Source organism: Pteropus vampyrus, unplaced genomic scaffold, assembly GCF_000151845.1.
Source record: "Pteropus vampyrus isolate Shadow unplaced genomic scaffold, Pvam_2.0 Scaffold336, whole genome shotgun sequence".
Lineage (NCBI taxonomy): Eukaryota > Metazoa > Chordata > Mammalia > Chiroptera > Pteropodidae > Pteropus > Pteropus vampyrus.
In genome coordinates this window covers 2474086-2489886 of record NW_011889117.1, presented here as the reverse complement: position 1 = coordinate 2489886, position 15801 = coordinate 2474086, and the positions used below count along the sequence as shown (strand labels likewise).

Here is a 15801-nt window from a genome sequence, read left to right as displayed (position 1 = left end):
CTGCTTAGAAATATTCTAAATGTCAAAAAGGAAATGGTTAAATATATGATGTTATATTGTTACGAGATACAAATACTCAACCATCAAAAAGAATGAGACATGTATACTGACATGGATAGATCTCAAGAAATAAAAATAAATCAGAGAACAATAAGCCTAGAATTAACCCAACTAAGACTAAAAGAACCCAGTACATTTTAAAATACTAAAATCTTAACTGCTTCCCAACTTATGTAAATGTATAAAAAAGGATATGGAAAAAAATCAAAAACTAACCCCAGGAGAAAGGAGCAAGATAGAGACGGCTTTTCACTTTTACTCCTAATGCCTCCACACCATTTGCCTTTTTTAAGATCTGTATATATATTTCAGACTGCTTTTTTGAAAAGATTGCTTTTTTAAAATAAATACACATACACACAAAAAAAGTGGCCTAGATATTCTTCACTTGATAAGTCCAATCATGGTCAGCACCATTCTGGACTCTGGCCATTTACCACAAACATTAGCAAAACTAAGAGTGTGCATTACCAATTACATCCAAATAGCTATTAATGTAATAAGCAATCACTACTTGAGAGGAAAAAAAAATCCCTATGTGGTCATGAATGTGCACAACTTCCTAAGGCTATTAACATAAGATAGGGTTTTCTCTTTCAACATGGTAGAATAGCTCATATTGAAACAACCCTTTTTTGTATACAACCCTTATAAACTCTAGAAAAAAATATTTAAAAAAACAAATATCTAAAGATATTGGAGAGCAACAAAAAACAGGCAGAAACAGGAGTCAGGCGCTTGGAATGAGAGAAAGGTACTAGGTGAGTTTCCCATTTTTAAAGCTTTTCACCTAAAGTCAGATTCCAATCAGAAGTACTGGGTAGCTAAAACTGAGAAACATTCTGTCTTACTAGTTGAAAAAAACAGAAGAGTTCAGTGCAACTACTAGAAAGTGAGGGAGAAAATCCAGGAAGGAAGAGCCACAAAAGGGTGGCCCCAATTTCTGTATTAAAACTCTACCTAAACATATATACAATGGAATATTGCCCAGTCATAAGAAGAGATGAAATACTGCCATTTGCAACAACTTGGATGGACCTTGAAATAATCATACCAGGTGAAATAAGCCAGACAGAAAAAGTTGAAAATCACATGGTATCACTTATACGTGGGATAGAAACCTAAAAGCAACAAATGAACAGGACAAACAGAGACTCATGGAAATGGACTATAGACTAGTGGTTACCAGAGGGAGGTAGATGAGGTAAAGGGGGTCAAATATATGTAGGAGCAGGGTAAAGTGGATACAGGGGATCAAATATATGGTAGCTGAAGAAAACTGGACTTTGGGTGGTAAACAATAGAATATACAGATGTCAATTATAATGTACACCTGAAATTATATAATTATATTAACCAATGTTACCCCAATAAACTCAATTTAAAAAATATAATAAAATAAAAATAAAACTCTACCTAAATCTCTGGCTGATCTCTGAATGTACAGAGTTCCAAGCGGTCCAACTAACGCTAAAAGAACTGAACAGAGGTTTCAATTGCTGCCCATTGCAGAGGGAAAGAATTTGGAGTTTGAGTTTGGCCAAATTAATTGTCCTTGAAAACAAAGAAATCAGTATTTTTCCAAGGAACCAAACAAAATCCAAACTCTACAACAAATCAGTCACAATACCCAGTATACAATCCAAAGATGTTAGGCATGAAGAAAAGGGGAAAATGTGGCCTGTAGTCAAAAGTCAAACAATGAGAATTAATCTCAAAAAAATCTAGATGTTGGACCTGGTAAGACAAGAACTTTAAAGTAGCTATTAAAACTATGCTCATAATGAATAAACAGATTGAAAATCTCAGCAGAAGATCTAGAAAAAAATAGGAAATCTAGAACTAAAAAGTATCAAAATAAAACATTCAGTAGAAGTGCTTAAAAGCAGACTGGAGTTGAAAGAAGAAGAATCTGAAAACATCAAAAGAAATTATTCATTCTGAAAAAGTGGGAAAGACAGAAAAAAAAAAAAAAGTGAACAGAGTCCCAGTGACCTGTGAGACAATTATCAAAAGGTCTAACAGAAGTTTAATGTAAATCCCCAAAATTAGAAGACAGAGAGAATGGCACAGAAGAAAAATATTCAAAAATATAATGGCTGAAATTTGATGAAAGATACCGATTTTCATAGTCAATTAAGTAAAACTCAAGAAGGTTAAATACAAAAATAAAACAAACCTAAATACATCATAGTCAAACTGCTAAAAATCAAAGAGAAAAATTTTTAAAGTAACCAAAAAGAAAACACCGCATTACAAACAGGGAAACAATAATATAAATGATCACTAACTTCCGTTCAGAAATAACAGATGCCAGAGGACCATGAATGATATCTTTAAAATACTTAAAGAAAAAAACTATAAACCCACAATCCCACATCCAGTGAAAACATCCTTCAAGAATTAAGTTAAATAAAGCCATGTTCAGATAAACAAAAACCAAAAGAACTTGTCACCAGGAAACCTATATTACAAGAAAAACTAAAGGAAATTTTTCAAGCTGGAAAGAAATCTTAAGGAAGAAATGAAGAACACTGAAAATGGTAAATATGCACATAAATAACACTACCTCTTTTGTCTTATCTTAAAATATATAATTGTTTACAGCAAAAATTATAAATTCTATTGTGGATTTCATAGCATATGTGGGTATAATAGTAACAACTAGAGCATAAAGAGAGGAATTAATGGAAATACACATTTTACATAAAGTGATTCAATATTAATTAAATTGTGAAAAGTTTAAAATATATATCATAATCCCTACAATAACATCTAAAACAAATGCTAAGAAGTATAGCTAAAAGCTAAAAGGTAAATTAAAATGGAATTCTAAAAAACAAATTCAATTAACCTAAAAAATAAGAAAGGAGGAAAAGAACAAAACATAGAGAGGATAGAGAAAAGCAAATGGTGTACCTAAAAGCAACTGTATCAATAATTACACTTAATGTAACTAGACTGAACATTGTACTTCAAAGCAAAACCTAACTATATGCTATCTATAAAAGACACATTTTGAATTTAAAGACACACTTATGTTGACAGAAAGTGACAGAAATAGATATAGCATGCATACAATAAGTAAAAGAAAGCTTGAGTACCTGTACTAGTATCAAATAAAGTAGACTTCAAGTCAAATACTATTACCAAAGACAGTGATATTTCTTTTTTTAAAAAAAGTAATTTATCAGGAGGACATAACAATTATAAATGTACATGCACCTAATAACAGAACTTCAAAATACATGAAGCAAAACTGGCAGAATTAAAAGGAGAAATAGACAAATCCACGACCATGGTCAAGAGAGTTCTAACACCCATCTCTTGGTAACTGACAGAACTAAACAAATAAACAAAAAATCAATGAAGATATATATCAGAAAAATACCATCAAACGCCTTGACCTAATTGACAGAAATAGAACAGATATACAACAATGGCAGAATACACGTTTTAATCAAGTGCATATGGAAAATTTACCAAGACAGATCATATGCGGTGCCACAAATAAATCTCAACAAATTTTAAAAGACTGAAATCCTACAGAGTACATTTTCTGACCACAATGGAATTACATTAGAAATCAATAACAGTAAGGTATCCATAAATCCCAATACTTAGAAATGAAACACACTTCCTAAGTAACCCATAATCAACAAATAAGTCACAAGATATTTGAATTGAATGAAAATGAAAATACATCTCAAAATTTGTAGGATGTAGCTAAAGCCATGCTTACTGGGAAATTTATAACTTTAAATGCTCATATTGAAAAAGAAGAAAGATCTAAAATCAATGACCTCAGTGTCTAGAAAAGTTTAAAGAAAGAAAACAATTAAGGTCAAATAGAAATCAATGACATTTTAAAAAGACAAATAGGGAAAATTAAATAGGTTGGTTCTTTGAAACTATCAACAAAAATGTTAAATCTCTAGCAATACTAATCAAAAGAGAAAACAGCAACATGTGAAATGAAAAGATTCTAACATTAAAATGATAAAGGAGTATTATTAATAAAAGGTGAAAAAACATCATTAGAAAAGTCCATTATTTGTAGTTCACAATCAAAGCAGAAGCAAAAGTATATATTAGAAGAGAATTATGTTAACTCTAAATATGAACCTGCCACAGCAGAAATCTCTTGTAACTCAGCAAGGGGAGAAGCTGGTTCCGTTTTCATAGTGTTTTCTCCCATTGACTTGCAGTTTAACGCAGAGCCTGCAGCCCCCAATCCATGCCCAAAGGAGTGGCAAGTTAGTGCAGATGAGACCTGGCCAGCTTCCAAAGGAGATTTCAACTGACCTAGAAGAAAAAAAGAAAACTTGGGAAACATACACACATATATAATCTAGAAACAAAACTACCTCAACAGACTAAGAAAGCCAAGGACTTTTTAGAGGAAGCCATTCATGTCGCAGCATACAAGAATATATCCACAGGCTGCAGCACATATAGCCAGGGCTGTGAGCATCCTAAAGAAAAAGACCTGCCAAAAGCATTAACAAAAAAAGCATAGGCACTGGAATGAAATGGCATCAGAAAGACAGAGAGAGGGGCAGGGCTCTTCAAGCATCAAGCACTGTACTTCCAACCCAACATTCAGACATATATAAGCAAAATAATCTCATCTGTATACAAAAAGTTGGTCTATTGAATCATCAGTGAAGAACAATATAAAGAACACTGCAGCCCATTCATAACTTGATTTCAAGACCATCTAAGACTTGCAGAAGGCGGTACACAATGATTTAGATTGGTTATCACCAGATAGGCATCAGGATGGCAAGACAATTCCAGAATAGACTTTGACTCACCTTCAGATTGCTTAGTACTGGATGCTGTGTTTTGCAAAGAATCAGTATTAACTGTATCAACCAAATCTGATACAACCAAGTCAGGATCTAGGATCTCATGGGTCCCATTAGTGGACAGCCGGGAGGACCGTCTCCTCGATAAGTCTTTGTCAGTATTTTCCGAGAAGTTTTTTGATTTTTCCTGGGCTATAAACCATTAAGAGAGTTGTAGTCAAGACACCAGAAGAAATAACTCTGCTACTAGATTTCTGTACTCGCTGTCTTCTGTAAGAGTTTTACAGAGACTTCTGGACCAGTGATAAAAGGACATATCCTTTCCTTGTTTATAGTTTTAAGTTAAGACACAGTCTCTCTGCCAGGACAGAATTTTCCTTATTTAAGGATTTATGGTCTGAAAATACATGCCAAGGTCATGTCCCAATCTCAACAACTAAGTTCTACGTTGGGGCTTCCCAACATAGAAGTCTGTGTACTAACTTTCAAAGTCAATAAGGTTTACAGGGCCTTAAAGCCATCATAAATCCTTTTTGGAGCCAATAGGATATTTTTTAAAAATCTATAAATAGTATTTTTAAAGTTTCACTCAGCATATGAAATCCACCCCTTTCTAAGCCATTAAATTTCCAGTGGAATCCAAATCAAATGTAATTTATGGGCATGTAGATGATACCACTGAACGCAACATTATGGAGTTTATGCTTTGAGATTTATTTTTATTCTAGCAAAACTTCTAATCCAACCAAATGCCACTGACTTTAGCTTCTTGCAATCAAGGACAAGCCTTAGAGTCTATAGGGATTAGGGAGAAACATAGATGTAGGGGAGACTAACCCAAGCAAAGTAAAGTTCTAGCCAGACATACACAAACTGAAGACTCACATGAATTTTTGTCAAGCCGAGGACGTTTTAATGGAACTTCACTTCCTTTTGATATTTTCCGTCTTCTCAATTCCAATGTAATTGGTTGCAAAGTTTGAGAGTTTGAATCCACAGCTACGATGTAAATAAAACCACACAAAAAAGGTATATAATTTCTTAGTGTCTAATCCTCATTATATAAACACACACACACACACACACACACCCTTGCATGATAGAGACCAAGAGGCACTCTTAAGCTAAAAGGAAAAAAAAAAAATTACTTCCTTTTGGGAGATACTGACACCTTTGCAGACTGATCTCCTGATTCTCTTTTTTTGATCTCACATATGACCCAGCTCTAGTTATATACTTCTCTCCTGAAACTCTCTCTTTAAAATACTATACCCCAATATGACTGCTTTAAAATATGAAGGTATACAAGAGCAACAGAAAACTCATTTTTATCACCATCAAATTTTTTCACAAAATTTGATATATCCAATACTCGAGAAATTCACAATACAGACTAATTCCTAAAATGTATACCATGGAACTACAGCTTGATTATTGTTTTCAATCTCTACTTGTTAAATTAGTTAGCTTGGCATTGGTCCTAGTTTTGAGGAACCAAAAAGGATGTCAACATTTATAACCCTCAAAAACAATTCCAGAAAAATCTCAGGAGACTATGCTATTTGACAGTTAGTGTTCCAGGCAAGGCTGCTGATCACTAGCAAATCCGGCTCTAACATAATATAGCGGTGCCTATTCTAAACCCTTGGACAGTATCCACTATTTTTAAAGCTAATACTTAAGAAGCTCTCCCCTGATTAGTAAAGACAAGAATCCAAAAGGCAGGCAGAAGAGAAAACAAACAAAAAAATTGGCAAGCTTGGGGGAAAGGTGTGTGATGAAGGTTGAAGGGGGTAAGAGAAAAAAGGGAGGAAGGGAGGGAAATGGGAGGGAAAGAGAAAAGGCAGAGAGGGGTGGGGGAGAGCAGACTTATCTAACACCTTCAGATTTGCCATAATAAATGGCCAAACAAGAGACGGGGCTGAGCTCTGAGAAGGCAAACCTGATGAGAGTGCTGAACTCCTCGGCTCTTTCTGTATTTACTCGTCCCAATGTGCCAACATTATTTTGTTCCAAGTGGTGGGAACTTGGGAGATCGCACACACTCCAAATTAAACACAAAGACAAACAGTCCTCCTTAAATAACTCAGATGCTGTTCCAATAAAGTCTGTGTAATCTAGAGAGCTCAAGGCTCCACTGAGTCAATGAACTTATTCCAAGCACTACTTAAAGGGGATCTGAACTTCTTCACTCTGATACAAACTGGGGCTCCCTATAGAGAAATTCAGTGTTTCCTAAACTCTTCTTACAGTTAAGACTCACCTGGGAAGGTTGTTTAAACAACTCACATTCTCAGACCCTGCTCCAGAGATTCTGACTAGAAAAGAAAGCCTCAAGCAAGTAGCAACAGTAAGCTAGGAAAACACCATTTCTCTATTAAACTGATCCACCCTAGTATGAAATCTTACACTTACAAAATAAAAGCAATAAACTGAATGGCCTGTATTTTATCTGAGTGAAGTCATGTGGCTTCACTGGAGCAGTGCAACTGTCCTAGTTCACACTTTCCAGAGGATACACCCAGAGCATGCATAGCTAAAGAAGAATGAGTTTCAGAACACTCAATTTCTACATATATTCTTTCCTAAACTGGGATGAGGACACATTAGATTTCTGCCAGTTCACATTTTCCACCTGTCCTTGCATAACTGTCCTTCTCCCACTTATATAAAAAGGCCTGTCTCTCACTCATCCCACATCTTAATATGGTACAGTTTCTAGAGTTCTAAAACCCCTATACTTTCTCAACTGAGGGTTCCTCATTTGAACACCAAACACATAGGTTATTTTCTCCCAATGGTGGTTTATAACTGGAGCCATTCTCAATGCTCAGGAGATAAGTCAATTCATTATAGATCATAGATGCCTTGGACATTAGGGTTTGATTCTCTCTCAGAACCCTATTGAGAAAGCCAGTGAGTAAACTTAGGCTAGTGCTATCCAACAAAAATACAATAAGAGCCACAAACGCAAGCCATATATGTAATTTTAAAAATTTTAGTCATCACATTAAGAAGTTAAAAAAAGTGAAATTAATTTTAAGAATATATTCCATTTAACCTAATACATCCAAGAATGTTTCAACATGCAATCAATATAAAAAATTGAGAAACTTTACGAATTTTTACGAATTTTTGTTTTAAGTATCTGAAATCAGGTGTGTATTTTACACTTATAGCACATCTCAATTCAGATTAGCCACATTTCAAGTGCTCAATAGCCACATGTAGCTAGCAGCTACCACATACTGGACAGCACAGGTCTAGGCATTAGATTTATCTAGGGACAATTTCAGCGTGCTTAGCTCTTGAGGAAGAAACCCAGTTACAACCACTGAACTGAGAGATGCCTTATTTCATCTGGGAAGAAATCAATCTATCCAATTTGCTATCTTAAAATTAGAACTCGGATGTGAGAAGGTTATCTATTGGGAATGAGTACTAATACATTTATCTGAAGTAAATTAGGTAGACTTTTTGCCATAGAAATTAAGTCTGATGGACTGATGTAGCTGTTTGGATTTAAAGAACTAGCTTTCTATATCATATGGAAACAATGAAAGAGCTAACTCTGTAGTTTTGGTAAAAAATAAATTTTATATTTTATATATACAGCAATTATCTAAGCTTATGAGAAAAAAAGATATACTTTAATATGTGCTAGGGAATTCATAGTTTTTCAAAATTCTTGGTGAGACTATACAAGCAATAATGTCTGAAAGACCACTGCCAGATAATCATAGGTAGCACTCAGTCTAGAGATGCTGGGGGCGCTTTCTGCCACTTATTCAATCTAGAGAAGGAGTGTTTGGTTTAGAAAGATATTCAGGGTATGTTTCATTCTTAGTTACTCTGAAAGAATTCCAAATTTCAACTTATTTTTTTTAATAATGGTGAATTCTCACCTAAATCTGTACACTCTAACCTTGACTCTTACCAATTAGCCATCTCAGCTTTTTATTTAGACTGGAAATTTCTAGTCAATAACCACTCTCCAGAGAGCTCAATTTCAAATGCACCCATGCCTTTGCAGGTTCAGTGTTCTTTAGCCCCACCTCCTTCAGTGGGCCCCCTTCAGACACCCACACCTATTTTACTTCTCCTTTCATGTCTCTCATGAAAACCGTATTTCCTGATCCTAGGTTCTACTAAACTTACTTAAACTGAGATCATTTAAATAGATGCAAGGAAAGGCCTTAGTTTATTAGGTTGTATCATATAAGCTGAAGTATCTAGTGGACAATTATCAACTACCCCAGAAGGTGACTCACAGACAGACATGTTTCAGATCATAGGACCATTCAAAGTCAGTCATAAAAATGAAGACCTGATTAACAGAAGTGAAAAAGAACCGCAAAGGCCACAGAAGAACACTCCTCTCACTGCACTCGAGAAACTCACCAGTAGGAGCTATGGAAGGGGGTCTGCCTCGTTTTCTTTTTGGCTCCCTCAAGTTTTCTTGTGGACTCTTCACAATGTCATTTTCAGGTTTCTTATCCACTTGAGCATCTCCAGAATACTCTCTGTCATTTTCTGAAATGTTCTCTTTATCTTCCTTTTCGTTCTTGGGAAGGCTTTTTTCTGACACCTTCCCCTTTTCAGCACAGATTAACTTTCCTTCTTTATCAGGCTGCTTGGGTCGCTTTTCTATCTTTAAGGCTTTGTCCTCTTTGTCTTTCTTCACATTGACTGTGGCTTTTCTCTGCTCTTTAAACTTCTCTCGTTTATCAGGAGATGATGAAAGCCTTTTGTGATCTGTTTCTTTAGGCCTAGCATTACCCACAATATTCTAAAATGAGCAAAATAGCAATTAAACACATTTTGTGATTACTTGCAAATATAAAATCATATTTTTTTGCAATCTTATGAAGAGGACATATGCCAGGTCACAAAACAGAAAGCACTACTGAAAATATCCACCCATACTCTGAGACTTGAGAACCAATCCTAAATTTAAAGAAAACAACAGTCATGTTCAATTACTTCTGAAATAGGGCTATCTCCCTTATGATTAATAAGTCAGTAGAAAATAATTAAGGGACAGACAACTACCCAGGGACCTCTTATGGAAAGCAATCTTTCTGACAGAGGTGTTCTAAGAAAATGCCTTCATGTCCTCTCCTTCTCATCTCAAGCATGATTACACTGACTTAGGGCCCTTCAGAGACCTGGCTCAGTTTGCCAGGGGACACTAATTCCCTGTGTAGAAAAGACCTCAACTGATTAACTGGAGGCGGAACAGGAAAGCTATAAAGATTTTCCAACCCAAAATCAAGGTCTTTGCTTCCTCTATCTGGTAAAGGCTGTGCTCAGTCAGTCAAACAAACCACTTACTGTGTTCTTGAGCTACTGAGTTTTTGTCCATCAGGAAGAAATACTGCTTCTTGGTTACCTTCATCCAAAATTACTGTCTTTAAAATTCATTTTAAAAATCTTGTGTCCTAGATGACTGTTTCATAATAAAGCCAGCTCTCGAAAAGCTCTGGAGTTTCCAAAACTACAATTAATTTATTTGTATATGTAGCTCTCTTTCAAGATCTCGACATTCATTCATCATATCACATTTATATAAGATCCCTAGCACCTAGAATGCACTAGGCACACAGATCTTTGCTAGAAGCAGGAAGGAGTGCCTATAAATTCACTGAATGAAAGTTTAATTTGTCCCATAGGGAAAAATAATAAAGAGAATCCTTGTTATTATAGCCTAGAAGAAAATATTTTGCCAAGTGTCAAAATTTTTCTGAAAGCAGCCAGGTTTGAGAACAAGCTTTCCTCAGTAACTGCTGGCAGAAATATAAATTGCAACCACCTGGGGGTGGGTGGCTGGGAATGAGGTGGTGGTGGCACTTTGGGTCAAAAGACTTAAGTTTATACTTTTGAACTAGAATAAATTCCTAGAAACAGAATCTGCTAAAAGAATAATCAGACTTATGCACCAAGATTTACAAATATCCTTAAATGACTATTAGGGAGCCAGTTACACAAAGTAGGATTACATACATATTACAGAATATTATGTAACTATCAAAAGCTGTATTCTCATAAAGTATTAAGGAACTTGGGAAAATGTTATTTCATTAAAAGAGCAAGTTGTAGTACAGTAATTTACTACATTACCTTAATTTTGAAAAGAAATATGTATATACATAAATATTTAACAAAAAGGATATACATCAAAATGTTAACAGTTAACAGCAATTGTATCTAGATGATAAAATTAGTTTACTTTTCGTGCTTTTCTGTACTTTCCTAATTTTCTACAGCAAACATGTATTGTTTTTAAACTTAAAAAAAAGATAAATGTTCCTAAAATATAGTTTATCAAAACATTTAGGACAGCATGGTTCTACAGAAAAAAAACTCAATCTATTCTAATACTATATGAAAAAAGCTTTAAAAATTGTCTGATTTTTGTTTAATTTTTGCTTTGTAAGTGGCTGTTACAGAACCCTAGATTATTAGGAATGAAAAGTCATTTACTTAGACTACTACATCCTCTTGGAAAAGAAAAACAAGTACCATGGGCCTGTGCTTGACCACTTGCCAGGTCTGAAATGAGGTAAGAAACTTAGAGGCATCTGGGAATTGAGAACTGAAGCATACCCAAATCTACACTGGGTAAGGTGCCCAGCTCCAAGCTAAAGCACCATGAGTACTATCAGTTTATTGAGGGCAACAGAGTAAACAGTTCAACCATGTGTTATCTGGAGCCCTGGACTTCCATTTGGAGAGGTTCTGGATACAATCTGACAATTCTGGACAAGTTCTTAATATGGTCCTCTATCTATACTAACTCATTCCACAAACTGAACACAAAAAAAAAAAAAGAAGAAAAGAAAAGAAAAATGCCAAATTGAACACCAAAATAACATTTTAGAGTACTGTGTACCTCCTTAGATTCCTGACAGGCAAATGATCAAAGAGAAACATTTCTGGGGCTAAAGCTTTATAATTTTGTCGATTTTCTGAAGAAGAAAACCAGTAAAAGGCAAAAATATCTTGAAGTTACCTTCAAAAATATCATGATCCTTTGAAATTGCTAAATATATGGACAGAAAAATTTACAAAAGTCTGTGATAAGTAACAGCATTTGATCATATAAGGAAAGATAAGGAAAGACGCAACAGGTTCCAGCATTACCGAATACTGTCACATCAATAAACACCAAAGAGATGAGTAACAATTAGAAACAGAGTTTTTAAAAACATCAATATCCATATTTTGCTCTTTCCCCTCAACTACTTCATTAAGACACAAATATGAAAAAGACTAAAGGGGGAAAATATCATAAAGAAAGTAAGCAGTACTTCTAGATGGCCTGCATCTAGAGCTTAAAGACAAATCAGATAAGGAGAAAACATAATTAGATCTCCTCAAGCAGTTCAGCAAATTCCCTGTGACGGGTAACAGCTCTGGGTGCAGGGCACATGGAGAGATAAAAATAACCAAACGCTTTCGAGAAAAAATGAGAAAAACAGAAACAAGCAATGGTATCCAAGTATGTGGTGCTTTTGAAAAGAAGAATCTGTGTTAAAAGGAAATAGCGAGAGAAACAAATATTTACAATTTCTAAATATCTGGGTACTACTTTCTGGTGAAATTGTGTCAGACAGAGGAAACAAAGACTTTGCCATCATAAACAAATGTAATGTCTTTGAGAAACAAAACTACGATGTTAGCATTATTCATACCACAAAGCACAAAACCACATTTCTCACCTGATCTTTGGAAAAAGGTTTGACATGAATATGTTTGACAGTCTGAACTACTCCATCATAAAATTTCACAGTGTAAGTACCTAGAATTCAAAAAGATATCATGATTTTAAGTTGCAGTTTCATGAAAGTGACAAAACTTTTCAAAGCATAAACACAAGGGAGACCAAACACAATAATAAACTTATGGTAATTAAAAATTGTTTAAGAATTACGTCTTAAGCCTTACTTATGTCTAAAATAATAGTATGTTTGCCTTTCTTTTTATCTATACAGATCAAAATCCATTTTAAAAAAAACTCATTTTTATGAAGTTTCATTAAAATAAAAACTTACACTGAATTTAGACCTAGAACAAAGAGCAGTAAAACAAGAATGTGAAGAAAATGCAGACTTATTTCTGAGTAAATTTTTAAATTGTATCATTTAATCTTTATTTTCTGGGCTTAGGTACAGTAATAGCTTTTCGACTTTAAAAGAAACATGACCATCTACTAAAGGTATAATGTTTCTAGAGATCACATTAATATCAAAATCCATCTGAATTACCTTCACGTTACAATATTTAAAAATAGAAGACTTAGCCAAAACACTAAATGGTGCCTGATACATTACCAGTTTTATTTCATTAGGAAAAAAATATCCACCAAAAATCACTCTCTGCTGAAAAATAATGAAGCTGGAAATCCATATAATCTTATCTTCTCAAATAAGGTATCTGACCATAAAAGTTCTCATTCGCTGCACCCAAACCAACAATTTCTAACTTCTGCATCTTATAACCCACCCGTGTTCATATTTTTTTTTAATTTGTCCCAGGGATTAAAAAAATAATAGTTAATCTTGTCAAGATTACCAGTGAACCACTGGTAATCACGTAATGGTTTACCACTGGTAAACATGGTCAATTGTCAGGACCAATTTCCCATCTAACATGGAAGGAAAAAAAAAAATCCAAAAGGCTGATGAAAACAGCAGAATCCAACAAGGATGTTAAAACTTTCTGGCTGGTTACTTCCTTCTTAAACATTCTCTCTCACCCCACTCCATCTCTCTTCCAGTCCTAAAAAGGGCCCTATCAATGGCTAGCCACCGCTATTGAAAGCCTTCCTCTCTAATGTTCAAAGTCCAATGTGGTCTGAGCCCAGTTACTTGCCAAATCTTATTCCTCATTTCCTGCATACAATACCTACCAACTCAAAGTTACTAGCTACTTGCCACTCACTGAAACTGCCTTGTGACATATTTACCACCACATCTTATTCAAATATTTTACTTACTGCCTGGAATGTGCCACTCATTGATCCTTAAGCACCCCCACCCAAATGACCACAATAGTTCTGTAAAGCTTCCTGACTTCTAGCTGCTGGAGATTTTTCCCTGCTCTGAACTTCTCAAAGACTCATTTGGCACCTGACCTGCAGAGCTGCACACTTAGGTCTACCTTAATATAGAAGGCAGATCTCAAATCAAAGGCAGGCTCTCCAAGGCCACAGACCATATCTCAAACCAGTTTCTCTCTCACACAGCATCTGGCTCACCGTAGACCAGTGCTTCTTAAAGTGTGGTCCCCAGACCAGCAGCATCAGCAACTCCTGTAACTTATTAGAAATGCAAGTTACCAGACCCACCCCCAATATGCCGAATCAGAGTCTGGGAGTGTGACACAGAAATGTGTGTTTTAACAAGTCCTTCAGATGTTCTAGTACACACTAAAGTCTGAATACCACTGGTGTAAACAATTAGTAATTACATACTGATCTATATTCCTGGTAATTATAAAGGTAATTATTTATCACAAGTGTCACCAGCGTATCCGACAACCTTACTGCAGTCAATAACAGCAGAAGGGATATAAGAACCAAACTAGAGATGCACAGCAAGCTCATCTTCTCTAGGACCAAGGAGAAAGAGATACACAGGTTGCCTTGGATAGGACAAATTTCTGTTGCTCTTAAAATCTACCATAACTGTGACTCTAGGGCCTTTTCTCTATCCCACTCATTCTCCAGCAGTCAGAGAATTCCAGAATGCCATAAATAAAGGACTCAAAAAATTTTCAAATATGGCTTCTCAAAGTCCTGAGGTTTCCACAGATGTGCCTCAAGGGGTGGCCAGAAGGATACCCACATATCTGCAGGCACGCCTTCTCGATTCCCTCTTAGTCTTATCTTCTTAGCAATTTTTACATAATGAGCTTAGGTTCTGTGGACAACAATTTCCAAAAATGTTCATTTCTTCCAACTTCTTCAATTTCTAACTCAAATGAGTCCAGAGCAATGGCAGTGAACTGCCTATAATCACCAAGCAGGGACTAGGACCAGAGACTGTCTACGAATCAGGGTCATCAAGGCACTACCAACTCCAGAAAGTACAGACCATCTACACCCACCCTACGATCATCTCAGATGCATGCGTGCGTGCACACACAAATACTCCCTCAGTGAACATCTGCTCTGATGACTCCTGCAGTTTAGGAAAACCCTGCTCCAGAGAGGCAGCCTGGTACTATGGGAACAGTGAGTGGTTCTCAGGAACTCTAAAGTCCCACAGACCTCCATTCAGATTTTAGCTCTGCCATTTACGCATGTGCTCTGTACCCTCAAGCACTTTCTCCTGTGAGCTTAGTTCTTCACCTGTAAAATGAGGACAGAGTTGATGGCAACAAACCTTCCATGTTTATGTGAAGAACTAAACAAGATCAGATATGGATATTGATAGCAAAGGGACTGTCACAACCAAAGGGTTCAATAAGTGGTTCTAATTATTATCATCTACCAATTCTCTTTAAAACAAAAACACCAATCCCTGCCCCCCACAGAAAAGCCAAGCTAGCACTTGGCTTTTTAAATGTGTGGGCCTAAATTTTCCTTTTATCTCTGTGCAAAGCTGTTCACATAGTCCCAACGTCCCAACATTTCAAATGCAGGCTCAGTTACAGCATGAAAAAAAAATAGTAACAGCTTCGACCTGAGACCCTAGAAATAAGACCATTTCCATAGAATCTCCTTAAACAGACTTCAGGCACTGATTCAAAGAGACTGATCTGGGGGTAACAGGCACAAAACCTAAGAATATGCATAACTTGAAGGAAGAGGGACCTGATTAGCCTGCTCACTAGAGATAAAAAACCACAGATCAACAGGAAGGAACAATTCCTCATTTTGTTGTAAATGCGAACCTACTTTCAGTTTCCCCCAGAGAGAATGCTT

At 35.7% G+C, this 15801-nt stretch overlaps 1 protein-coding gene across 5 annotated transcripts in view; it reads right to left on the bottom strand.

Annotated features, from left to right (window-relative positions):
- Nucleotides 1-15801, bottom strand: part of PHF20 (PHD finger protein 20) — a 106316-nt gene that overhangs the window by 51951 nt on the left and 38564 nt on the right. For all 5 annotated transcript variants that reach the window (XM_011378353.2, XM_023522263.1, XM_023522264.1 and 2 more), the window contains 5 exons: nt 12593-12672; nt 9273-9660; nt 5757-5870; nt 4878-5063; nt 4186-4365 (listed from right to left, as the gene is read on the bottom strand). In XM_011378353.2, the coding sequence (XP_011376655.1) occupies nt 4186-4365; nt 4878-5063; nt 5757-5870; nt 9273-9660; nt 12593-12672 (948 nt within the window). The remainder of the gene's footprint in view (nt 1-4185; nt 4366-4877; nt 5064-5756; nt 5871-9272; nt 9661-12592; nt 12673-15801) is intronic.